This window comes from Erythrolamprus reginae, chromosome 5 (genome assembly GCF_031021105.1).
Source record: "Erythrolamprus reginae isolate rEryReg1 chromosome 5, rEryReg1.hap1, whole genome shotgun sequence".
NCBI lineage: Eukaryota > Metazoa > Chordata > Lepidosauria > Squamata > Dipsadidae > Erythrolamprus > Erythrolamprus reginae.
In genome coordinates, this window is record NC_091954.1 from 48,346,167 (window position 1) to 48,374,148 (window position 27,982).

A 27,982-nucleotide genomic window follows, 5' to 3' on the forward strand; every position below is an offset into this window, starting at 1 on the left:
GTGCCAGTGGTTCCAAACGGGAGGAGACCCTGCTAGCCTATCGAATATTCTCACCCAAGGTACAGTATTTTTTTTTTAACTGGCCCAAACTGATTGGTTAGGAGCGGAGTTAAGATCTGAAAAAGGTCAAGGACAGAGGAGCCAGCCAATAGAAAACGGAAGCCGGAGGGGGCAGGCACCAAAGCCGCGCCGTGATTGGCCGTGATCGAGGAAGCGAAACCAATGAGGCACCTCGCAGGCGGCAAGTCTTATTCGTAGGTTTGTGACGCGATCGGCCTCTTTTCGCTCTGACGGGCACCGGGATAAGCCGCGCTGACGTTTCCTCGAGGTGTTTTTGAAGGTGCGGGGAAAGGGAGCCGGATCTCGGAGGTACCGCGGAGGGATCGGGCGCCGGTTAGCGTCCGGTTTGGGGTCTGGGGTCGGGAAAGGATGCTGACTCTCCCCAAAAGTCCATTTCCAGGGAGTTTCTGGATGGTGAGAAAAGAGAAGCTGGTACTTGGGAGGAGATCCCAAGTAGAGCTTGTTCCTGTTGGGGGGGATCCTGCAAAGTCCTTCTCAATTTTTGCCTTCTTAGTTGCATAACTTCCTCCCAAGTCCTCCTGCTAGATTCGATGCCACTTTGATCACTCTTCCCTCCCAGCTCTATTTTGATTGATTGATTGATTGATGGTCTGGAGTACGATCACATATCCTGAGCATGTCAGGAGTGTGGATGCGTATGGCTGTGACTAAGAGGGAAAGGCTTCTGTTTTATTCAGCTGCAGTCAGTCTTGATAAATTAAAAAAAATATTTGCATAACAGCATCCTTCAATGCTCTGCATTGCCTGAGTCTTTAGTTTTTAGCAAAAAAACAAAAAAAAAAAACAAAACAAAAGTCTCCAGGGATGATTGTGTCTGGAGAATGGGTTGCACTCCGTAGAAATCTACTGAGGATCACTTAACCATAACGTTTCCTAAGAATGGGGGTTTCACTGATTTGTGGTTTTTAGATATGGCAATCTCTTCTTTCAAGGCAAGCCCTTCCAATATCCCAGGGGTGGCAGAAAGAGAAGAACAATGTTTTGGGGAGCAATTTGATTTAATTTGGTCTGAAACTTATATGCACATTTTTGTCCCGTGTTAGACAAGCTTTTGAGACTTTTTGAGATAGTACACCGACATGTCCAAAAACTGGAAGGGTGGTACATATTTCCATATGGTTTTCAGTTTCCCAAGAAACAGTAGTGTTTGTTTTGTTCCACCACGTAGGTCCTATGCTGGCTGATATGCCGGGGCTAGGTTTTGAAACATAAAAATATTACCTTTTTTACATGTTGAAAAATCAAAATCATTTGTTTCCTTTAAAATTGGGGAAAGGTTTTATGTCTTTTATAACTAGTTGGCACCAATTATTCAACCTATTAATGGACATATCTTGGTGCCAAATAGTTAAGGATTAACTATGACAAGGGATGTTTAAGGGGCCAGTTTTAGTGGCTTCACTTTATATTAAAAATGCCTTCCAGGTTTACCTGGAAGGTTGAATGCCTTTCAACCTTCCAGGTAAAGAGGATTAAAAGTAGTATATATGCTACATGAGTAATATAATTCAGTTTTGAATTTTTTTTAAAGCAAGGGTAAATTTGGTTTTTATAATGGAAGTTTTAAAAATACCGGTAGCTGTTTTGCTTTCTATATTTAAAATGTGACCATAATTTTCGAGTGTGTTGGTGTGTGTATCGGATTTTAATATTGAAAGAAATCTTAGTGTCACCTTTCTTACAAAATAAGTTAATTTGAGGATGTGTGAATGGCCAGACATTCAGACTGATGCAACTATGAATTATGTAATATTAAACCTGGATCTCATCCAGATCTTATGTGATCTTTTTCCTTGAAGTGTCTAGATATTTGGAGCTCGTTAATATCCTGTGTTAATATTAACAGGCGTACTTACTGGTATATCCTGAACAACTAGAATAGTTATAGAATCTCTTTGGAAACTATTTAGCACTATCCAGGAATATGAAATATGAAAACCAATGGAAAAAGGTGTTTTTCTTATATGTAATCATCTTGCATTAAAATATTACTAGATACATTTTTAGCTGATCTAGAAATTACTGCAACAATACTGAATCTTCCCAAGAAGCCTTATAAGTCATATTTAGCTAAATATCCATCAAGTTGATACATTTTATACATTTTGTATTATGACATATAATGCCAAATTTCAATTCCACAGAGCCATAGGATCCAAATTTTGGACACATTCTATAAGTTAGCCCATTTGAAATGCCTTGTTTCAAAAATAATACAATGCACCATTTCATCTGTTAAGGATGATAGGCCTGGGTGTTTTAGCAATTTAATAGATATATTAAGGAAATAATAATGGATCAAGCATAACGTAATAATAAACAAGTAGGTGTGATTGTGACTATTGGTCCCTTGTAAATGTTTATGTACTGTACATGTATGTCAAAACTGTAATGCAGTACAGTACTACTGTCTGTCCCTTTTCATCTATGAAGGGTTTTTCGATCTGCAGCAATAATTGTGGAGAGTAGAAAGTTTACAGAATTATTCTATCATGTTGCCCCTTTGCAGGTCTCTAGTGCCTGCCAAACAAGGACGCTTAACAGTGGATAGATTTAGCTAATATTTGATCAGGTAATCCACTTGTGACCTGTCAAGCATATTGGAACTGAAGCTTTGAACATATAGATAAGAAACTAAAGTATTTCAGCAAAACACTGTGATTTTCCTCTCTCTTGCAACACTTGTGAGAAATTCCAAGGGTAGCTTTATTTATTTAGAATAGATTTATGGTATGTTACTGATATTTTTTTTTACTTAGAATGATACAAAAGATTGAAAGTACAGACAAATGGATATTTGTTCAGGGTAAATGTATTGAATCATGTGACATCGGTGAGAAAATTGTGACACTCAGGACGCTTCTCATAATTTATGGCTTTGTCTCCATATTAAAGCAAATGTTTCATACTGACTACATTTGCATAATGTGCAAACATTGGGATGGCCACTGATAGTGAAGATGACTAAGAAGATTTGATGGAGATATGAAGACTCCATTACCAAGGCAATAGGGGCCAAAACATTTTTTAAGTTAAGAGTGTCGAGATAATGTTCAGAAGTGACTCAGTCACCTCCCTTTGTCAAGTTGATATCTTGTGGACCTACCTAGTGGACTATAATCCATATGTAGATCCTGTCCCTCTTTTCCTGAGCTCACTAACAAAATTCGATAGAACAATTACAATTTTTATTGTACATTTTTTTTTGAGATTCAAGTATCATAGACCAATGCATGTATTTTGTTCTGTACTGTATATACATTTGTATATTCACCACTCAGCTGAGGCCTAGAATATCAACTCTGTCACTCTAATGACACTGTAGACCTTGCTAAACCATGCAACAATCTTAAGATTGTTGAAAAAAACCACAATTAATTAGGTTTATGCACACTGGTAACCTAGGGATTCTCAAATTGTAGATGAGTAACCATTCAGGAAAACCGCGAGCATTTTGTGATGGGGAAGTTGCAAAATCTTTTTCTGAGCTGATCAGGCTTGCGAAAGCAAAGCAGGGAGTTTTGCGAAAACATGTTGTCTGGGCAAAATTAGGAATGAAATTTGTTACTTTAAATAACTAGCTTTCCAATGGGAAAAGCCCTTCATGGCATCGGACCAGAATATCTCCGAGACCGCCTCCTGCCGCACGAATCCCAGCGACCGATTAGGTCCCACAGAGTGGGCCTTCTCCGGGTCCCGTCAACTAAACAATGTCGGTTGGCGGGCCCCAGGGGAAGAGCCTTCTCTGTGGCGGCACCGGCCCTCTGGAACCAACTCCCCCCGGAGATTAGAACTGCCCCTACTCTTCCTGCCTTCCGTAAACTCCTTAAAACCCACCTTTGCCGTCAGGCATGGGGGAACTGAACATCTCCCCCTGGGCACGTTTAATTTATGCATGGTATGTCTGTGTGTGTGTCTGTTAGCATATGGGGTTTTTAAATATTTAAATATTTTAAATTTGTCTGATTGCTTATGATTTGTTTTTACATGTTGTGAGCCGCCCCGAGTCTTCGGAGAGGGGCGGCATACAAATCTAAGTAATAAATAATAAATAAATAAATAAATGACTTGAGTGGTAGGAGAAAATTGAACTGAACTGATGAAAACAAACTTAAGTCAAGAAACCCTGATAACTGTGAAAAACAGTCCTAAGTCACTTTTCAGTGCCATTGTAACTTTAAACAGTCACTAAATAAACTGTTATAAGTCAAAGACTTCCTGTATTCTGTCATTCAGTTTCAATCTTTTCCCTCAAAGTTCTCTCCATCATCATCTTTTTGATTGTTTTATACACAAACACACTTGCTAGCAAGTATCCATTCCTCTGTAGAAACAAACCTATCTGTAATCTGTTAGAATATTGATAATGTTTTTTATTCAGGTTAGAAACATCACAATTAAAATAAGGCATACTATTTGACTTTAAATTTAAAACACAAAATGCAAGATTAAAATTACATTACAGATTTAACAGATCTTGCCTAGAATAAAAATCACATGAAGTTATTATTACTATTATTATTTATTAGATTTGTATGCCACCCCTCTCCGGAGACTCGGAGTACTTTATAAAACCTTAGAAAGATCACATCTGGAAAATTGAATCAAGTTTTGGTCACATTATAAAAAAGATGTTGAGACTTTGGAAAAATACTAAGAAGAGTAGCTAAAATGATTAAAGGCCTGGAGACTAAAAAGTATGAAAAACGGTTGCAGGGATTTGGAATGGCTAGTCTACAGAAAAGGGCTAAGGGTGACATGATACAGTATTCCAATATTTGAGGGGCTGGCACAAAGAAGAGGGGATCCATTTATTTTCCAAGGCACCAGAAGAAAAGACAAGAAGGAATGGTTGGAAACTAATCAGAGAGGGAAGCAACCTGTAATTAAAAAAAACTTCCTAACAGTGTGGCAATTAACCAATGGAGCAGCTTGCCTTCAGAAGTTGTAGGTGCTTCATCACTGGATATTTTTAAAGAAGAGACTGGACAGCCACCTATTTGAAATGGTATCCTGTCTGAGCAGGGAATTGGATTAGAAGACATCCAAGGTGTCTTCCAGCTTTATTCTGATTGATAAAAACGAGCAACATTAATTATATGGGTTGTTGTCTGCATGTCATCACACTCACAAAGAATAGAAGCTGCTTTAGAAATTTGCTCACTGTTTTCGAAAGGTATTAACAGTCCTTCAGATTTAGTTTGCTTGAACAATATTAAAATGCTTTACAAATGTTAATAATACCTGTTTAAACCCCTGAATCCATTGACTATTATTTTTGAGATTTAATGGTGTGTGTGTGTGTGTGTGTGTGTGTGTGTGTATTCTGATAAAGCTATGGCTCTCTAGGAATACAGGTATACAATTTTCTTACAATTTTCCTTTGATTTCAGATTAAAACTATACAACAATCATGCTTTCTAAACTGGCCCATCCACAATGCTTGATGGCTCTGTGTCGGGGTATCCGTACCACAGCAGGTTCGGCTACATCGGTTGCAACCAAGAAAACAGTCCAAGGCCCACCATCCTCAGACTACATATTTGAGCGTGAAGCTAAATATGGTGCACATAATTATCATCCACTGCCTGTAGCACTTGAAAAGGGAAAAGGTACACTTTTTAAATTGATGTGATTTGTTTCTGAGCATTACTGGTTTAGATAATATTGGATTATATTGGTCTTAATCTTTCACTTTGTTCAAGGAGACTGTTTATGAGTAGTAGGGCTCTGTAGCCGCTGTTTGATCTGTTTCTCCTCTTTTCCCCATGTACCATCTGAAGAAGGAGAGAACTTACTGTGGGATCAGTCCTCCTTTTTTTTCTCCTGGCTGGCAGATCTAGCAATAGTAATATCACTCAAGACTTAGATACCACTTCGCAGTGCTTTTATAGCACTTTTTAAGCCGTTTACAGTGTCAGAATACGGAGTCAACAATTAGGTCCTCATTTTACCAACCTCAGAAGGATGGAAGGCTGAGTCAACCTTCAGCTGGCCGGGATCGAACTGCTGGAAGTCGGTAGAATTAGCCTGCAATACTGCCTTCTAACCACTGCGCCACCAGGGCTCTCGATCTACGAAAAGAAATAAATTCATGTGTGATAAAGAGAGAGCAACAGAGCAAGGGGGAATGGACTGGCAGGGATGACTTTCAAGAAGACTGATCTCTTATTGTATAAAAAAATCAGCTTTATGACTGAATAAATAAGGAAGCTAGATGTTCTTCTCATAACGGATATTGCAGCCATATGACTAGAAATACTACGGGCAGTTTGGCAGGATCAAGTTGGAACCATTTTGCTCATCAGTTGCTTCATATTCCTGAGTCGCCTTGAGAAGGGTGGCATAGAAATCTAATCTACCTACCTACATACCTACCTACCTATCTTAGCAGCTTGTTTATGCTTATGCATGTTCTGTCCCAGAGATTCATGATCTAGGCATTAGAAGCTTCCTGCAGCTTTTTCTAGCTAAGGTATTAATATGATGGAAGAACTGCAAGGTTCTTGGGAGAGAGGCATTCTTTTTTAAATGACCTAGAATTGTCATTTTGCCATTAATTTGCTTTTTTGAGCAGTGATAGCTAGAATGCTATAGTTAGAATAACATTCTTCGTCTGAATTTTATATCTATTTCAGGAAGAGTAAAGAATTGAGTTCAGGATGAAAGAAGTTGACATCAGTAAAAAAAAAAAGGACATAGTAGCATACCACACGGGGCAAACAGTTAGATTAAACTTGTGTTCTAGGTTCTCTATTCCCTTTTGATGAATTGGTTAGATTCACATATGTAATATTAAACCATAACTTGAGGTTTATGATTATTTTACTGTATGATTTATTATTATCCTGTTTATTGTATGGTCTCAACCATTATTTAGCCATGGTTTGTGGCTTAAATGATGGTGGCTTTATTCAGCAAATAATAACTAAAATTGTGGATTAGTTAAAGTTTGAATCCACCCAGCGACAGTCCAAATGGACTTTCCTCTCAGCCCCCATGTGTGTGCAAGATAGAGTAATTTCGGACTATGGCTTGTATAATTTGTATATCTGGCACCGAAAAAATGATTTTTGCCTGTGGTTGATATCTTTCCTTTTTCAGTGAAATTTGGCATACATTTATATTTATGTTATAGGAAATAAGCTTCCAACATCACTGATTGAAACAAATCTGTAGCCCCTTCTCTATTTCTGTCCTAAGTATGACTTGGCATTTTCAACCGGCTTAGTGGGTACGGTATCAACACTTTAAAACCTGGTACAACATGTAAATGCCACATTTCAATAGATTAATCTCGGAAAGCAACTCATATTTCACTGTGTGATGCCTGTGGCCTGATTCTGTTTTTACACTATAATTCTTGTAAATGGCTTTGCTTCTGGCAGATACCACCAGTTAGTGCTAAAGATTCCTTTAGTACTAAATTGGTATTTATTGACATTTAATATTTCTGTGCATTAAACATGCGGTAGCATAACTCTGCAACCCACTCTAGGTTTTAAACATTGATACTTCAGTAATCGGCCATTATTTTCAGTGTTTTATGCCAAAAGTAATTTGATACATGCAAAGAATCTGCAAAAATAGTGTTGTTTGTCTTCAAGCTTCTGACATGGTTGACAGCTACAATACAAAAGACACTACCTGCCTTATTGATCTATTATTTTTCGTTAAGGCATGTAAAACTAGAATGATCTCTTATTTCATAATAAGTATCTAAAAAAAGGAAAATACAGTATTCATTCGAAAAAAGTGCTATATTCACTTACAAAAGTTTGTTTAGTGACCATTCAAACTTACAATGGCAGAGAAAAAAGTGACTTAGGTGTGTTTTTCACACTTACGGCCGTTGCAGCATCCCCATTGGACAAAGTGATCAAAATTCAGATGCTTGGCGACTGACTCACATTTATGATAGTGGCAGTGTCCCTGGGTCAGGTGAGGCCCTTTTGCAACCTCCCAACAATGGGGAAAACAGATTCACTTAATGAGTGTGCTGCTAATTTAACAACTGCACTGATTCACTTAACAACTGTGGCAGGAAAAGTCATAAAATGGGGCAAAGCCAGTGAAGGGCTACCAAAATTTTGACTACCACACTGTGGGCGTGGCTTATGCAGGATGCCCTGCATTTTCTTTCAACATCTTTCAGTGCAAATTGGGTGCTCTGGGGTGGAGCTCCATTTTCGCTACCCCACTGCGTTCCCCCCTGTCTGGGTAGTAGCCCACCCCTGGGCAAAGCCCACTTAACGAATTTCTCACTCAACAACATAAATGTTGGGCTCAATTGTGGTCGTACTTTGAGGACTACCTCTATTTGGTACGAAACAACTCGGTGACCTGTTGGTTTCTTACCAGATTCTGATATAACCTCAGTAATGATGTGTCCAATAATGACAAGACTGTACTGATAATGACAAAAACATGCTGTCTTCATTGGAAAAGTTGGGATCCATTCAGAAATGCTCCTAATAAATCTTGGTAGGGAGAAAATGTAAATTCAAAGCTGAATTTACCTGGAGCTCCCGGATATTTCTGACATAGAAACATAGAAAACTGACGGCAGAAAAAGACCTCATGGTCCATCTAGTCTGCCCTTATACTATTTCCTGTATTTTATCTTACAATGGATATATGTTTATCCCAGGCATGTTTAAATTCAGTTACTGTGGATTTACCAACCACGTCTGCTGGAAGTTTGTTCCAAGGATCTACTACTCTTTCAGTGAAATAATATTTTCTCACGTTGCTTTTGATCTTTCCCCCAACTAACTTCAGATTGTGTCCCCTTGTTCTTGTGTTCACTTTCCTATTAAAAACACTTCCCTCCTGAACCTTATTTAACCCTTTAACATATTTAAATGTTTCGATCATGTCCCCCCTTTTCCTTCTGTCCTCCAGACTATACAGATTGAGTTCATTAAGTCTTTCCTGATACGTTTTATACTTAAGACCTTCCACCATTCTTGTAGCCCGTCTTTGGACCCATTCAGTTTTGTCAATATCTTTTTGTAGGTGAGGTCTCCAGAACTGAACACAGTATTCCACATGTGGTCTCACCAGCGCTCTATATAAGGGGATCACAATCTCCCTCTTCCTGCTTGTTATACCTCTAGCCATGCAGCCAAGCATCCTACTTGCTTTTCCTACTACATTTACTTGTATGATATTGTTGGTCATATTGCTTGAAGCCATTATAGCCTCCTTTATTTATCGAGCATTAGGCTCAAAAAATTGAGTATATTTATATGTTAAGGAAGTTGGCTATACAGTTAACCTTGCTTAACCACTTGTATGACCATACAAAATTACATTGGTGCTGCATGAGGAGACTTATAATCTTAGTTGTGGCTACCCCAGTGTCTCCACAGACATTTGATCATTATTACGCAGCTCTAGTCCTAATCCCATCAACATGTAATTGCTATGCTTGTAGTGTCCTGCGATCACATGATTGCCATTTGCTTCACTGCTGGTTTCTGACAAGTATAGTAAAACAGGGGTCCCCAACTCCTCTGTGGACTGGTATCGGTCTGCAGCAGGCTAGAAACTGGGCCGCACAAACAAGGGAAGCTCCATCCATAGGATGCAGGCAGCACACGAAACCACACCTCCTCCTGTCCACGGAAAACCACCTCTTCATGGAACCAGTCCCTGGTGTCCATAAGATTGGGGGCCACTACAGTAAAGGCAGTGGGGAAGCTGGCAGGAAGGCTCAATCATGTGACATGCTTAATGATCACATGCAATTCAATTAATGACTGCAACTGCTCTCATAAATCTCTGTGATCATGTAATTTTTCTATTACCAGCAGAGTTGCTGATCCTTGTAGTTAACTGAGGTCTATCAGTAGTTGTATGTTTACCTGTAGGCATAATGAGAATTTCATTCATTCATTCATTCATTCATTCATTCATTCATTCATTCATTCATTCATTCAATTTGTATGCCGCCCAACTCCCTAGGGACTCGGTTGCTCACAACTATCAACTAACTTGGAACTAAGGCGAAATTTCCTGACAGGGAGAACAATTAATCAATTGCCTCAAGAAACTGTGGATACTTCAAACGTGAAGAGTTTTAAGAACAGATTGGATAACATTTGTCTGACATCGTATAGAGATTCCTTCTTGAGCATGGGGTTGGACTAGTAGACCTCCAAGGTCACTTCCAACTTTGTTATTCTGTTAAAGACATAGCTGACCTATGGAAAACAGAATGCAAATCATAGGTCCAAAGGCTGCTATTGCAAAAGCACATCATGTTTAAAGAAGAAGATAAGTATTTTGAAAACCCAACACTTATTTGTGGATAAAAAAAGGAAGGAGTTGGGCAAGACACTTCAGCTGTAGAAATGGCCTCTTGAAGTTAAACTGTGACTATTGCTACAGCTTCATCCATAAATAAGAGAACGGTGGAAAGAGTCACTTCTGATCGAGATTCTTTTCTTGAAGGCTGCTTAAGTTTTTAGAAATAAAGAAAATTTCCCCAACCGGTGCCTCCTTCTTTTAGAAGTATACTACTAGTTGTCTGAGAAATGTTAACATTTTCTGGTGGCGCAGGTGTATCTCCCCCACCTACTTTTGTATTTGGGATTGTTGAAATTTTTAATATTTCTCATTGTATTAGTCCACTGAATAACCCGAATAAAGTACTAAAAAGCAAATAAAACTAGCACAAGAGTTTCTGTTGACATTTATGATCAGATTCAAATCTGTAAACAGGAACATAATTTTAATATCTGATTCTTTCCCTCTCATCTCTCCCTCTTTCTCCTTCTGTTTCACATTGTAAAAATTATGGGGCCTTTGGTTTTGCCTTTCTACAAAGATAGAGCACATTTTACAAGACTGCCCAGGATTTAGAACACCAATAATTTACTTACTGTCTCATCCATGGTGCCTCTGCTTTTTAGCAAGCTTTACTACTTTGTGAGAATGTCAGCGTGGGTTTAATTAGAAGCTTAAATGGTGTCAAAGTCTAACTATTTTCCTGCTACTCTATAGCCTCGTAATGTTAGATTAAAGCTTGTTGTACAACACAAGCAGCTGGAAACTGTTTGTAGGTCAACTCTTTTACTGGTTTACAGCTGCACATTAGCAGGTTTGTGGAATAATATTGTCTCACCGACAGCATGCTTGGCAACTAGATAAGTAACGTTCTTCCTTGAGGGCAAGTACACAATTGTTTTGTCTTGGTATCTTGAGCGTTCTATAGTTTTCTGCTTACTTTGCAAATGTGAAAGTAAGCAACCTTCTGCCATTGTATCAGCTGATACAAGATATTCATATTTAAACTTGTTGTGAGCTTTTCTATAACTCAAAGATCTACCCTATGTTAAATTTGGTTAGAAATTGAATTTATGTGAATTGTGAGCTTTCATATAACAGAAAGATCTACTCCAGGGGTCCCCAAACTTGGCAACTTTAAGACTTGTGGACTTTATCTTCCAGAATTCTTCAGCCAGTTATGCTGGCTGGAGAATTCTGGTAGTTGAACTGCACAAGTTTTAAAGTTGCCAAGTTTGAAGACTTCTGATCTACCCTACGTTAGATTTGTATAGAAGACTTATTCCTTATCCTTTTTTAAATATTCATTTTCTAAAATGTAAAGGGTAAAGACTAACTATTGTTATGGTTTCTGGTAGAAATTTAGCAATTACAAATAACTCTTATTAAATGCATTATTTCATGAATAAAGAAACTCCATTTATTTCTCTGCTCTTCTGGAATTCAAACACATTTCATGCAGGCACTTATCTGTTGGTCCGTTATCTCCCTTAGCTGCATTTCTCACATTCCTTCTCCTTCTCCACTTAACAAGATTTATTTTCCTAACAGCATGATTTCTAAAACAGCAGCCCTGACTGTTAATCAACACAGAATACTTTTGCTTACTTGACAGCGGCAAGAAAAACATCCATTTTTCTCTTCGGCAATGTTGAAACTCCACCCTTCTTCCCCACTGACCCCCTGACGTGCCAAATACATCACTACAGTATTTAACCCATTCTTCTCCTTAATATCTTCTTCCAGACACCTGTTCTCTACGTTTTTGGGCCCTTCTGAATTTAGGGTTAACCCAGTGAATGTCTGATTCTCCCTCACTAGATCCTAAACTCATAGCCCCATCCTGTGGCTGGCCTCCCACCTGTTCTACTACCTGTAACCCCATGCCCCCCACTAATTCATAAACACTCTGAATCCAAGTCCTCAATATCTTCATCATCCTCCAACTGACCAGGAGTATGTACAACAATTATAGGACAAATCATCAAGATATGTAGGCAGGAGTGCCAAACATGATCCTGTTGTTAGCCACATCAGGATTTTGTTTGCCCTCGGGGGATTGGGGTGGGCATGGTCTGTTGTCACGGCCGACTGGGTGGGCATAGCCATGGGCTGGTCCTTTGCCATCTCCGGGATGGATTCATAGGAAATTTCTGGGCCTATCACGAACTGGATCTGGCCCATGGGCTGTATGTTTGACACATCTGATGTAGGGAAATGTAAATTTCTCACATCCCTTGAAGAAATCATGGCCTCCTGTTTTCCTGATTTTGGCGAGGAGCTGGTCATTTAGAAACTGGTGTTTCAACCAAGAATTAATTATTGTTTTTGGAATGGACTTTTTGAAACTTGATGTCTTATCAATTAATGATACTATCTCTTAACTAAAATATAGAATGCCATCTATGCTTGACACTGCCAGATTATCATAGACCAGAATTGAGATACTTCTACCTTGCATGTAGCTCCTCTTCTTACTTGTTCCAGCATGCGTGATCATGGTTGGAGAATGGGGGAAATAACTCCTGCTATACAATGCATCAAAACAGTAGTAAACCCTGATTAGCACTAAGGAAAGAAGAAAAGTTGTAGTTCATTCAAATGAGAAGATTTTTCTTAGCAAAAGTCTGCCCAGAGTCATTTTCAAAGGAAAAGGATCATTCTCAGTATTTTTATTTTATCAACTTGAACGTTCAGACATCAACGCAATCTAAGTATCAGTTGACTATTTGTCACAGCACAGCTTCATTTACACAGTAATACCTCGTCTTACGAACTTAATTGGTTCCGCAACTAGGTTCGTAAGGTGAAAAGTTCGTAAGACGAAACATTGTTTCCCATAGGAAACAATGTAAAAGCGATTAATGCGTGCAAAGGGGGAAAAATCGCAAAATGGTGCTCCGCTGGGCGCTGCCGCCCGGCTGTCACCTCTTAAAACAGCCGGGGGGCTTCTCGGCGTTCTCCCGAACCCGAACCCGGAAGTTCAGGTTCGGGTTCGGGTTCCGGAGGCCGCCGAGAAGCACCCAGCTGTTTCAGAAGGTTACAGCTGGGCGCCGCCGCCTGGTGGAGCGCCGTTTTTACAATCAGCGGTGGCGTTTTCGGCCGATCTGGAGGCTGGAAAGGAGGTGGGGAATCCCAACAGGGAATTCCATGGGCGGAGCTTTGACGTCACGAAGACGTCCTTCCTGGAGGCTGAAATGTGGTTCGTAAAAAGAGGCAAAAAATTTCCGAACCCCGGGTTCGTATCTCGAGATGTTCGTATCACGAGGGGTTCGTATCACGATGTACCACTGTATTACGTTGTCACTCTACTTACGGAGTGAATTTTCTGTGAATGCAACCCAGGTTATAAAAGACAAGCTTTTAATTTTTGTGTTCAAACCTTGCCAGAAATGAGAAAAGATGAACTCTTGTACTATTGTCATTCTGATTAAGTTTTGTTAAACAAAATAATTTCATTTACAAAGTGTCTTTGTGCTGAAAGGCGACTTTAGAAATCTTGATTATGGGGCTATAGTTTTATCAGATAAATGGCTTTCTATGCAGCCTCTGCACAACTACTTAAAATCTCATTTTGTTCAGTCGGATTTAGGTAATCAAGAATATGATTTCAGCTTCCAACAGTACAAGTAGTCCTCGACTTATGACCACAGTTGACCCCCAAATTTATGTTGCTAAGTGAGAAACTTGTTAAGTGTGTTTTACCCCGATTTATGACTTTTCTTGCTACAGTTGTTAAGTGAATCACTACACCTGTGAAATTAGGAACATGATTGTTAAGTGAATCTAGCTTTCCCCTTGACTTTGCTTGTCAGAAGATCACAAAAGGTGATCAGATGACTCCGGGACACTGCAACTGTCACAAATATGAACCGTTGTCAAACATCTAAATGGAAATCATATGATAATGGGGATGCTGCCATGGCCATAAGTATGAAAAATGATCATAAGTCAACTTTTTCACTGCTGTTGTAACTGAACGGCCACTAAATGAACTATTGTAAGTCGAGGACTACTTGTACGGTATGTGTCACCTGACAATCGATTAATTTTTGTTTTTCATGCACAGCATTTTGAAACAACTAAATTTTGCTTGTTCTAATTCTTTTCCAGGTGTTTATCTATGGGACGTAGAAGGCAAAAAATATTTTGACTTCTTAAGTTCTTACAGCGCTGTCAATCAAGGCCATTGTCACCCAAAGATTATAGCTGCTTTGAAATCCCAAAGTGAAAAACTTACTCTTACCTCAAGAGCATTTTATAATGACGTGCTTGGTGAATATGAAGAATATATCACAAAAATGTTCAAATACAACAAAGTGCTTCCAATGAACACAGGTAACATTTGTTGACTTCTCCTCCAATCAGAATGTAAATAAGCTTCTGGGTAACATCTGTGTTACAGAAGCAAGCTGCAAATTCTAAAACATGAACTTAGCTCCCGGCACCATGGAAATCTGGTTGGACACAACGTTTTGTGTTTGTTCTGATCTCATGAAGAGAGAGAATGACTTAGTCCTTTGTTCAGTCACTCATTAAATTTATATGGCTGCTCCTCTCAACAAGTGATTCTGGCTGGAAGACAATTAAAATAAAGTAAAAACAATGACAAACATTAAAAAAATCTGAATACATTGCTGATTCCTCCAGATCTCAACTAGGATGGTCGTCTTGTGGGGAATCAACCTCTCACGTGTTCTCTTGAGAAGAGGAGTACAAATAAAACTACTGCATTTTAATTTATTTACTGGTTGATAATTCAGCGTTACCCAGGTATTTATAGATGTTGAAGTATTTGGGAGCCATTGGGAAGGGCCTTTCTTCCCTCTCATCATCCCTGCCCCTTCCCGCTCACAAGCAATTCTCTTTTCCGCCCTTTCTACGATCCTGGCACTTAGCCTCAAATCCACCAGGGGGCGCCTTCTGCCAAGAGAAAGGAACATCAGCTGTTTCCCCATTGATCGAGTGGAGGGCGGAAGCTGCGACTGAAGTGACATCACAAACAATTGCTGCTCTAGGATGCCACACTTTATTTCCTTAATGGCCTGGGTGTTCCAGAGTTGTGCTGAAACACACACACACAGACACACACACACACATACACCCCCCCCCCCAAGAGAAAGGAACATCAGGTGCTTCCCCATTGGTCCAGTGGAGGGTGAACATCACAGCTGGCTTTCCAGAGAAAGCTGGGACAGAAATGATATTACAACCAATTGCTGTTCTAGGATGCTACACTCACTCTCCTTAATGGCCTAGGTGTTCCAGAGTTATAATGGAACAGACAGACAGACAGATCAAGAATCAGGTGCTTACCTTTGTTTTTAAGTTTTTTCCCCCTAGAGCCACAACACTTTTACTTCCTTTTTCTGGCTCTCTGTAAGGTAGAGTTTCTGTGTCCTTTTATCTTATTTTTACCCTATTGGTTTTTTTTTAAAATCTTAAATTAGTTACTCAAAGTCATAATTTGCGAGCCGAGCTGCCACATACATAGGTTAAATAAATATATTTGACAGCTGAACTGCCTCAGGCACCATACCATTTGTGAAACCACTAGATGGCACTTGGAGGCCAGAAATATTGAAAAGAAAATAATAATTAAAGATTTAATTTTTTTTTAAAAAAATATTTTTAATCCATATATTGGATGCTTTGGATATCGTGGAAAAATCTTATGATAGTCCCTGCCCCCTGAAAAAGCCTGAAAAAATACAGTTTTTTTTCCATAATAGCGTGGATATGGTTTGCCAGTGCTTTGTTTGGATTACCTTTAAACCTCCTACCTTAGCCTGCAACTCTGGTATTATGTATTAGTCTCCTATTCAAGATCTACCCAAGCCAGTCCTTGTTTCTGAGCCCAAACAGGATTGGCCATGAAGCTCCTACATGGATTTTCAACAATATCACAATATAAACAAGAGTGACAGCAGCACAGGTGTACCAGAGGCTGGATAAAGAAATGAGAATCTTCTAGTGCTTACAAGATAAAGACCAACCTGTAATTGAGAAAAGGAGAGTGCCATAAATAGAATGGACGGGTCTTTTTGTTTCCTTCTGAGCTTTTTAATTGCCTCTTTTGAATGGTACATAAATATCTGTATATCTCTATGTGATTAGAACATATCCTTTCCAGCAGACAACAATCTGATAAACAGAGATTAGCACCAGACAAACAAGCAAGTAGAAAGCAGTACGACAATCAAGGAACTACCAAAAAGAAACCTATACCCTCGCCAACACTGGCAAGGCAAGCTATTGTCCCTAAACAGGGAGCGAATCCCACACTCACTTGCACTAATGATGTTACCTAGTCAGTTCATGAAATGTCTGAAAGCAAACCAAGTTCAGAGAGTATCATTTGTTCCCCAATGTTTATTTCCTGCTTTGCTTCCCATCTCTGTTATATATGACTTACAATCCTGGGTCTTGAAAGCTTAGAACTACGACGCCTTAAACATGATCTAAGTATCACCCACAAGATCATATGCTGCAATGTCCTGCCTCTCAAAGACTACTTCAGCTTCAACCACAACAACCCAAGAGCACACAACATATTCAAGCTTAATATTAACCGCTCCAAACTTGACTTTAGTAATCGGGTTGTCGAAGCGTGGGACTCATTACCGGACTCCTAACCCCCAACATTTTACCCTTAGACTATCCACGGCTGACCTCTCCAGATTCCTAAGAGGTCAGTAAGGGGCGTACATAAGCGCAATAGAGTGCCTTCCATCCCAAGTCCTATAGTCTCTCCTATATCTCATATTTCTTCTCTACTATATATATCCTCTATAACCTTCATTGTGTATTATTGTGTATTGGACAAAATAAATAAATAAAATTAATTAAATAAATAAAAACAAACAAACAAACAAACAAACAAATAAATATGTGTTCTTTGTTTTAGGTGTGGAGGCTGGAGAAACGGCATGCAAGTTGGCTCGTAAATGGGCTTACACAGTGAAAGGTATTCCAAAATACAAAGCAAAGATTATTTTTGCAGGTGAGTAATCCAATTATAGATTATGAAAAGCAACAGTAAAATGAAAACACTCATAAGCCAGCAAATGAAACTAGAGCAAAACATCAGACGATGCATTTAAGAAGAGATTCTGGGTGTTTGGGTTAAACATCAAGCATGACATCTTAATGTGTAGTGTGTTACTTGTTATTGTTATGAAATAGCATTTGTAATGAACGTGTTAGCTGTTATAAGTTTCTATGGCATTAAGACAAATCTTACTTTAAGTTGCTGCCAAGCTGAAACTGCAGTTGTGAATAGATTAATTGGAAGAGAAAAAACTTCATATTTATTGGGACTTTGTATTAACATTGAGAATTGTATTACATGCTACCCAGTTAGAATCTATGTTGGCTGAAATTCTTAAGAAACATGTAAAGTTAACAAAACAGAAGAGTTCTCTTTTATAATACAGGTAGTCCTCAACAGTTCATTAGGGACCGTTCAAAATTACAGCGGCACTGAAAAATATGACTTACAACTTTTTTTCATAATTACAACGTCTTTGCAATGTCTCCATGATCATGTGATCAAAATTCAGATGCTTGGCACACTGGTTGATATTTATGACCATTGCTGTGTCCCAAGGTCACGTGATTCCACTTTTGTAACTTCCTGACCAGCAAAGTCAATGGAGAAGCCAGATTCACTTAATAACTGGCTTATTAACTTATCAACTGCAGTGATTCAGTTAACAACGGTGGCAGGAAAAATCATAAAGTGGGGTAAAATTCGCTTAACAAATGTCTCAGTTAACAATAGAAATTTTGGGCTCAATTGTGGTCATAATTTGAGGACTAGCTGTCATAGTAGTGCTGGAGGTTTATGATAGTCATGTAATTTAAAGTTCAAAATTATAATATGTAAAATGTATTGTTCTATTTGTCATAACAATAGAAAACAATGGTCAAGGCTTTTTGGGATCTGCTCGAGTTAGGCTGGTACTCCATGCACTCAGTCATCACTAACTTTTAATTGCTATCACTTATTATTCATGACCTTAGTGTTATTATATTGCAAGTCGTTTATAACGTAAAGATGGATGAATCTATATGAGTCTATATTATATAATGGCATTCTGCTATAGCTGGAAACAAAGAAGGTAGGTTAAACAGTGTTAGCTGTAGCATGGTATCAAAAACAAATGGAATAAAATTGTGACAGAAATCGTCAAGATGGAGGAATTCGATCTATATTTATCCACCATAAAGGTGACAAAGTGTTTTGAACAAATAGTTACTCCTATCTTTTCTTATCTGCCTAAACCTAACTGAACAGTAAATATAGTTACTTCACTTAGTGTACTCTTCTTTCCACCCACCCCCTTGCTAGCTGGCAACTTCTGGGGAAGAACATTATCAGCAATCTCAAGCTCTACAGATCCTTCCAGCTATGATGGGTTTGGACCGTTTATGCCAGGTTTTGAAATAATTCCCTACAATGATTTGCCTGCTCTTGAGGTACCTCACAATTTCCCAATCTGTGTTGCAAGATATTTAGCTAAATGTGTTTTCATTTTAGGGAAGCTGTCCTTGGAAGACTGGAATAGCTTTTGTAGAATTGGTTTTGAGTAATGTCTTAACTATTAAAATTCCTTTAAGTAATATTGAAGAGCCGGGGTGGTGCAGCAGGTAGAGTGCTGTACTGCAGGCCACTGAAGCTGACTGTAGATCTGAAGGTCAGCAGTTCAAATCTCATCACCAGCTCAAGGTTGACTCAGCCTTCCATCCTTGCGAGGTGGGTAAAATGAGGACCCGGATTGTGGGGGCAATATGCTGGCTCTGTTAAAAAGTGCTATTGCTAACATGTTATAAGCCGCCCTGAGTCTAAGGAGAAGGGTGGCATAAAAATCAATCAATCAATCAATCAATCAATCAATCAATCAACCAAAAAACAAACAAACAAACAAACAAACAAACAAACATTGCTTATGAGATGTGCATATTAATGAATTTTCTCATAGACTGGTGATAGAATTGAACTACTTCAGCATAAGAACACATGGCTTAGTAACAGAAGATGGTTTTATAGTAGTTTGTAACAGAGTTATACAAAATTCCATCCTCTCTGTCTATCAAGTGGGAGAAATCCTTCTGGGATCCAAATACAGTGATCCCCCGCTCGTTGCGAGGGTTCCGTTCCAGGACCCCCCGCAACGAGCGGGTTTTCGCGAAGTAGCGCTGCGGAAGTAAAAACACCATCTGCGCATGTGCAGATGGTGTTTTTACTTCCGCAGCGCTAGCGAGGAGCCGGCGGCTAGGGCTTGCCAGCACCCCCCGGACCCCCAACCCGGGTTTGGGGGGCTGCTAGGAAGCCCCCCCATGCCGGCGGCGACGTTTTAAAACAGCCGCGCCGCCCCCAATCTTCGGCTCCTCGCTAGCGGGCAGGCAGGCGGCAGACAAGCCGTTCGCTAGCGCTCGCTCTCGCCGCTTTCCAGCTGAGTCCTGAAGCGAATTCGCTTCAGGACTCAGGTGGGAAGCGGCGAGAATGAACGGCGTGGGCGCGGGACGCGCGAGCGGGCAGCGGACAAGCCGTTCGCTAGCGCTCGCTCTCGCCGCTTTCCACCTGAGTCCTGAAGCGAATTCGCTTCAGGACTCAGGTGGAAAGCGGCGAGAGCGAGCGCTAGCGAACGGCTTGTCCGTCGCGCGTCCCGCGCCCACGCCGTTCATTCTCGCCGCTTTCCAGCTGAGTCCTGCAGCGAATTCGCTTCAGGACTCAGGTGGGAAGCGGCGAGAATGAACGGCGTGGGCGCGGGACGCGCGAGCGGGCAGCGGACAAGCCGTTCGCTAGCGCTTGCTCTCGCCGCTTTCCACCTGAGTCCTGAAGCGAATTCGCTTCAGGACTCAGGTGGAAAGCGGCGAGAGCGAGCGCTAGCGAACGGCTTGTCCGTCGCGCGTCCCGCGCCCACGCCGTTCATTCTCGCCGCTTTCCAGCTGAGTCCTGAAGCGAATTCGCTTCAGGACTCAGGTGGGAAGCGGCGAGAATGAACGGCGTGGGCGGGCGAAGGGCGGGCGGCAGCGAGGAGTTTGCGTGGGCGGTGGGGAAACTCCTTGCTGATGCCCGCCACTCGCCCTCCCGCCAGCAAGAGGGGGAAGACCCAGGGAAGCCGCCCAGCAGCTGATCTGCCGGGCGCCATCTACGCATGCGTGCCCATAGAAAAAAAGGGCACGCATGCGCAGATGGTGTTTTGACTTCCGGGTTCAAAAATCGCAAATTACCCTGTTCGCAATGGTCGGGGACGCAATAACCGGGGGATCACTGTAGTTTCTACACTAGTTGCTTTAGAGCCAAATATTATAAAAAGAAGGATTCTGCTATATTGGTATGTACTGTAGAATTCAATATAAATGTTTAAAAATGAAGCAAGCACTTCAGAATTGAAAAGGTCAACTGGGCAAATACAATATACGGTATGTTGAAAGGAGGAAAAGATGTGAGGAGGAGGTACAACCTATTGAACAATGTGAATGTGTCAGTGCTGAACTCCAGGGTTTAAAAACTCAGTGCTGCCCAACTGACACTAACCATGAAAACATACATCAATTTGGATATGATTCATGGTGGGGTACCACGATGTTGGCTCTCAACTTGTGGAGAAGGCAGGGAGAGTTGATAATACAAACATAAAGCAGAGTGAAACAAAATGAAAATAAGGCAAAATAAATAGTAAAATGTACGGAAACAGAGATTAGGGAAGAAGAGAGGCAGAAGTAAAGGCCCAACTTTTTATTACAAGTTTCACTTGTTTCTAACTAAAATTTCAACTTTTGCTAAAGTTATTATAGAGAGAAATGTGCCCTTCAAAAATTTAATACTGAGAACTGATGAAGAAGAATATTAAGGGCTATTAATTGGCATATATTTTTCAGGTATTAACTAATGCAATTCTTTTTGTCAGGAGCATTCTACTTTATAAAAGCTAGTCTATGCATTTCTCAATATTTCAAACCATAGTTAATTTAAAGTGCCACAAAATCAAACTCTTTACATGGATGGTGACATATGCTTGTGTGATGCATTGAATAAAATCTGACCTATTCAGAAATAGGATTCAGTATGTCTTAGTTGCAGAATCTTCTGAGTTGTATTTAGTAATTCTGATTGCAAATGTGTTTGTCCTTTTAGCGGGCTGTTCAAGATCCAAATGTTGCAGCCTTTATGGTAGAACCGATTCAAGGTGAAGCTGGAGTGGTTGTCCCTGATAAAGGTTATCTCACAGGAGTACGAGAACTTTGCACAAAGCACAATGTAAGTGATTGTACCCAAAAAACATTGTAAGAGAGCATGTTAGTCTATGGTAGTCAAAAATTAGAAGAGATATTTTCAGATTAGCAAATGTCATTAAAGGTCATAAACTTTCATAAACTGACAATTCACTTTGTCAGAAATTCTAAAACAAGAATACTTAAACTTTGGATAATGGTCAAGATTTGTAATTAACTAACATCATGATATCTTTTAGAACAGAAGTTCTCTATTGCTATTATAGTCAAGACACACATTAGAATATTGCCTGACCGTACTCTGTAATACCTAAAATGATATATTTTCTGGATTTTGTTATTGTATTCAGGGCGAAAAATCCATTACTGGGTACAACATAGTTATGTCTGGGCTGGAGACTGCATTATCAAAACTAGGCAAAGACAGGATATAAACATGGATAGGGTGAGGACACAAAACTAAATTGGTTTTAATTTAATTTCAGGGTGTTTAAAATGACAGAACCTTTGACTGAACAATTAATAGAATATTCCCAATGTATTTCATAATCTCCCCCTTTTCTTTCAATTAGAATTAGAATTAATAATTTGGTGGCAACTTTTTATGTATAAATATGTATTTTATGTATAAACAAACAAAATGCCTTGGAATTAATAATATAACACATTCTGAAAAAGCAATGTTCCCTTTTTTAATAGTGATGCTTGCATTGTTCTGTTGGAATCTTTTTCTCAAAGGACACATTACTCAACTCTACTATCTTATCTGCTCTGTGCTTATCTGAAGCAGACAGAAGCGTATGCTTTATGTGTTCTTCAGCCTGGACGTTTAACCCATTTCTAATCAACTAGTAAATTGCCTTTACTAACTCATTTTGTTGACAGAGTTATTTTAAACAACTTTGTTTACTTTTGACTACAACATGGTGGAATATTAGTGGCATTTTTATATTAAACATATTTCTCAGTTTTAGTTGCATAATAGTGGCTCAAATAAAAATTTGCACATATTATCAACTTCCATACAATTAAAACAAACGATTAGCAGGAGCTATAAAGTACTGTAGACTTTTTCTGTTGAAATGCATGTGTACTTTTGAAGATTAATCTTTTAGAATGTTCCTTTCCTTTCCTTTCCTTTCTTTCCTCTCATCCCCTCCCCTCCCCTCCCTATCATAGTCTATAGCCATTGGTAGTTCTGTTGATTGATTGATTTGCAGACAGACAGATACAACATGGAATATTGAAAGTGATGATTCCAGGATGCCTACCTTCCCTAAAAATATATAATATACCTATATTATATTTCTTTGTAATGATCATATTAGCTTCTTGGAATAGAACTGTTTGAAATATTGAATAAACCTGGCATGTAGAAGAAACATTAATTCTTGAATTTCCATACAAAGTTATTGTTTGATTCTGTTTATAATTAACAGGTGCTCTTTATTGCTGATGAAATTCAGACTGGATTAGCCAGAACAGGGGAAATGTTAGCTGTTGATCATGAAAATGTTAGACCTGACCTGATTTTGCTTGGAAAGGCATTGTCTGGAGGTGTTTATCCTGTAAGTACTGTTTTTTTAAAAGTACTCTGAATTTGTTTTTGAATTTTTGAACAGATTAATATTATTAAGAATAATTTGTAGAACCCTGAATTACATTCCTACTCTGAAGTTGTTACAGCATGGCAGAACTTTCACAACTCTTTCCTATTTGCATTGAAAAAGATCTTAGTAGAAAGAATCTATATACTGAGTTAGGGATTGCTTTTTAAAATTATCATATAATATCATATAAAATTATGATTTTCATGAAACACTTTTTACAAAGAAAAAAAGATGAGCAAAGACAAAGAAAAAAGAGAGAGAAAGAAAACACGAATAGGGAACTTGTAATTTTCATGGATTTAAATGCCAAATTTGTTAGTATGTCTTTAGTTTAATAGGGCTGAGATAGTCTTGATGGGTTTGCATTTGCTGCAAAATAGATACATCTGACTGAATTCAAGAAGAGCTGGAACCTGTGAAATATTGTAATTTCTAAAACAAATCCATGAGGGGATGCTTCCTTGAACTCTATGGGCTTTAGTTCCAAGCATAGGATTACTTCAAAATCTTAATTGGTGAATCATTTGGACTTCCAAGTGTAACTTAGAAATGAACTACAGCTTTGAGCTGGCTGAAATGGCAGTACATTCTCTATGATCCATCTGCTAAGGAATGTTGTCTGGCAGGGCCAGTGAGGGAGTCTTTTTTGTCACGATTCCTGCCCTTTGGAATATCATTCCCAGAGAGACTAGATTGTCTTTGACCCCGATCACATTTCATAAAATCTTAACCAAACAATTGAAGGACAGGAGGTGGGGCTGAGCCCATACTTTGGTTAAGTTGACCGGTGATTTATGAGTCTGTTTTTACTTCAGCTGCTGTTTCTATGTGTCTGGTTGGTTTTTTAAAGATTTTCTTTTAACACTGTTGTCCTAAGCATGGATTTGAGCATAGCACTAGCCCTTAGACTTATATACTGCTTCACAAGGCTTTACAGCCCTTTCTAAGTAGTTTAGAGTCAGTATATTTCTCCCAATAATCTGGGTCCTTGTTTTACCCACCTCGGAAAGATGGAAGGCTGAGTCAACCATGAGCCAGTGAGATTTGAACTGCCGAACTGCAGCTAGCAGTCAGCCGAAGTAGCCTGCAGTACTGCACTCTACGCACTGTGCCATCTTGGCTCTGTGAACATATAGAAATTGAAAATATAAACAATAAATGGTGGCTGGTTTGGGCTGGTACTGGCTAGGGCTGCAGCAGAAATAACTGGAGAAACTTTTAGCACTGCTGATCCAAGACACTTTTCCAAGATATTGCTAAAAGCAGATGCAGCACTAGCATTTTCCAAGAAACAATATGGCAGCAAAACACTGAATTATTTATTTATTTGATTTGTATGCCGCCCCTCTCCGTGGACTCGGGGCGGCTAACAACAGTGATAAAATCAGCATGTAACAATCCAATACTAAAACAACTAAAAAACCCTTATTTATAAAACCAAACATACATACAAACATACCATGCATAAATTGTAGAGGCCTAGGGGGAAAGAATATCTCAGTTCCCCCATGCCTGACAGCAGAGGTGGGTTTTTAAGGAGCTTATGAAAGGCGAAGAGGGTGGGGGCAATTCTAATCTCTGGGGGGAGTTGGTTCCAGAGAGTGGGGGCTGCCACAGAGAAGGCTCTTCCCCTGGGTCCCGCCAAACACTTAATTAACACTTAAGAAATGATCTGTTCTATGTTGTTACCTTTAGCTGTACACAGTAGGTGTTTAGATGGTAGGAAATCAAATATTTTGGAAAAAAAATCATTTTTAAATTCCTCAATCATGCTACTTCCATAGGTGTCAGCAGTTCTGTGTGATGATGAAATTATGCTCACCATAAAACCTGGCGAACATGGCTCTACATACGGAGGGAACCCACTGGCCTGCCGAGTGGCCATGGCAGCACTTGAGGTACGTGAGTAAAGATTTGAGGCCTTCATTGAAATGTCTGTTAATGTACTGGGATTTTTCAGTAACTTGAAACCTGCAGATTTTGAGACACAGATACTAATAATTCAATTCAATTCAATTCAATTTATTAGATTTGTATGCCGCCCCTCTCCGAAGACTCGGGGTGGCTCACAACAATGGTAAAAACAATATTATAGTGGCACAAATCTAATATTAAAAAAGAACTAAAACCCTATCATATTAAAACCAGACAACACATACATACCAAACATAAATTATAAGGAGCCTGGGGGAAAGATGTCTCAAATCCCCCATGCCTGGCGGTATAGGTGGGTCTTGAGTAGTTTACGGAAGACAAGGAGGGTGGGAACAGTTCTAATCTTCGGGGGGAGTTGGTTCCAGAGGGCCGGGGCCGCCACAGAGAAGGCTGTTCCCCTGGGGCCCACCAGATGACATTGTTTAGTCGACGGGACCCGGAGAAGGCCAACTCTGTGGAACCTTATTGGTCGCTGGGATTCGTGCGGTAGCAGGCGGTTCCGGAGGTACTCTGGTCCAATGCCATGTAGAGTAATTCGACAGAGTATGTTTTGTCTTTCGAAAGAAGACATGCCTGATTTTGGGAACCTCTTGATTGCCTGTCATAGCACTATTCCACATTAAACTTCATATTGAAATTATTATGATATCCCCCATGTTCATCCTTTTCAACTTTATTTTAAAAACGTTTAGGTGATTGAAGAAGAGGAATTGGTTAAAAATTCAGATGTCATGGGCAGTATATTGAGAAACGAGCTGATGAAGACTCCATCAGATATTGTCACTCAAGTCAGAGGAAAAGGATTATTGAATGCTATTGTTATTCGGCAAACTAAAGGTAAAATGATCATTATATTCTGCTGCCACTCATCACTGTGAGAGGAAGTCCATCTCATCATTCCTTCCAGGAAGAATACAGGACCAGTTCTAAAGCAACACCCAAATATTCACTGCGTCCTTCCATCTTTCTTGAATGGGAATCAGGGTGGTTTAGCTCCACAGGGAAGGTGGTTGTCTCCCGCTACCTTCACACCTTCGTCACATTACCTTAAAGCAGTGGTCCCCAACCACTATCAGGCGTGGCCTTTGGGGAATTGCACTGTGGAAGTGGTGGGTGAGCCCATGCACAGTTCCACTTGTGCGCATAGTGGTGAATAAGTGCTTGCAGCTCCATTTGTGTGAGTGGCAGGTGTGCATGTCCATTGCTGGGACAAATGGAGCTGCGTGCGCAGAGGCATCCCGTCTCCCATCTCCTTGCCACTCCACAATGGTTGGAGACCTTTGCCTTAAAGCACAACAATATCTACGCAGCCTGCAAAGAAGGGAATTATGTGCAAGAGCTGGAATGGAGTTTACCAGTATTTGAGGAGTGCATCAGCTTGGGGAAAGGCTTCTTCCATAAGTGCAAAAGGGAAAATGTCAAGAGAACTCTTGCTGAGTTCAGATAATCAATATATTCACAGCAAAGTCTAAAACCCAAGTATGTTGTTTCCATGCAACCATACTGTAGTTCCAGTCTTCTTGTGATGACCCAGGGCATGGTACAGATATAATACAAACAACTGACAGTTCAAGCCGGCCATCTCCCTCCAAACAAACCATAAACAGCCTCTGCTTGCAATTAGTCCAGCCCAGCGTTGCCTGCACCAAGGCTGCACAGCAATAAATCCCAATTTTATCTAGCAAAGCAAGGAGTTCAGGGAGCAAAAGGTAGAGATAATTAATTCAGAATGCCAGACAGTAATGCAAGGATTTTGGCAAGTTTAAACATTGGCACCCCACACTCCAGGAACTCAGCATTTGTTCCTGACAAATGCTCCTTCCCATAACATCTCCGCAAGTCTCATTCCTCAGGTGTGCCTGGTAAAGCTGGGCGGGGCACTCCTTGCGGGTTGCATCTTACATTTGAGCTGATCCTGCCTCTGTACTCTTCAAGGTCTGTACTCCTCTTCAAGGAGGTGGTTCATGCTCGTCATCTGAGCTCTGTTCCCGCCTGCCTGCAGGCTTTGCTAATTCCGAACAGCCTGGGCTGGCCTGCTTCTGCCCTTCCGCAGTTTCCTCCAAAGCCAACGGAACTGCCCTCTCACTCGGTGTCAGTTCTTGTTACACCTCATCTTCCATCGCAGAGTCAGACTCCGACAGGTTGTATGACACTTCTTCCAAAATTGTTTTGTCCCCTCGCCAGAAATGAAATCAAATAAAACTGCAACCTATTTGTGGTGTGCTTCATATTGTATTACAATGCCTAAGAAAAAATTGTCAATCCGTTTCTTTTTAATCTTCCTTAAGATTGGGATGCCTGGAAAGTGTGCCTGAGACTCCGTGACAATGGACTGCTGGCCAAGCCGACACATGGAGATATAATCCGATTGGCTCCCCCACTAGTGATCAAGGAAGATGAGATCAGAGAGTGCATTGACATTATCCACAAAACCCTCCTCTCTTTTTGAAGGCGTCTTGTTCGACTACTGCCCGTAACCAGATGGCAAACTGCTATAGCTGAAGCATGGCATTGCACTAGTTCAGCTTGATTCTTCCTGGTTTCTTTAATTTTTTCCTCTGTTAGCCACAGAAAAGCAGCCTTTGAAGATCAAACTAAAACATATATTTTATAATGGACCTAAAGGGGAAAAATAGACTAAATTTCTCCCCTTTTTTTCTATTCATGGACTATTTGTTCAATCTCTTTTAATGAACTGTAATTTGAATGGTTACTTACATTTCAGCCAAAGTATAAATTATATACCTTCCTGTACCAAAAATGACATCTAATGAAACTTTTCATTAAAAAAAAAATTATGGACATTCTTTTTTCCATTT

At 39.9% G+C, this 27,982-nt stretch overlaps 1 protein-coding gene across 2 annotated transcripts; it reads left to right on the forward strand.

The window, feature by feature from the left end:
* The first annotated feature begins 229 nt into the window (after positions 1-229).
* OAT (ornithine aminotransferase) lies at positions 230-27,967 on the forward strand. 2 transcript variants are annotated; one of them, XM_070752533.1, is made up of 10 exons: positions 230-369; positions 5,475-5,693; positions 14,488-14,712; positions 17,282-17,377; positions 18,728-18,855; positions 21,521-21,643; positions 23,058-23,186; positions 25,013-25,126; positions 25,856-26,000; positions 27,452-27,967. In XM_070752533.1, exons 2-10 carry the CDS (start codon positions 5,495-5,497, stop codon positions 27,610-27,612), a joined length of 1,320 nt encoding a protein of 439 aa, XP_070608634.1. In that variant the 5' UTR covers positions 230-369; positions 5,475-5,494; the 3' UTR covers positions 27,613-27,967. The 2 variants fall into 2 exon arrangements, with proteins under 2 accessions (XP_070608634.1, XP_070608635.1); XM_070752534.1 differs by having other exon boundaries at positions 248-340.
* The last annotated feature ends 15 nt before the right edge of the window (positions 27,968-27,982 follow it).

Coding starts and splice junctions, on each gene's coding strand:
- OAT (XM_070752533.1), top strand. CDS start 5,495: ATGCTTTCTAAACTGGCCCATCCACAATGCTTGATGGCTCTGTGTCGG. Junction 14,713..17,281: donor AGTGCTTCCAATGAACACAG/GTAACATTTGTT, acceptor TCTTTGTTTTAG/GTGTGGAGGCTGGAGAAACG. Junction 23,187..25,012: donor TGTCTGGAGGTGTTTATCCT/GTAAGTACTGTT, acceptor CTACTTCCATAG/GTGTCAGCAGTTCTGTGTGA.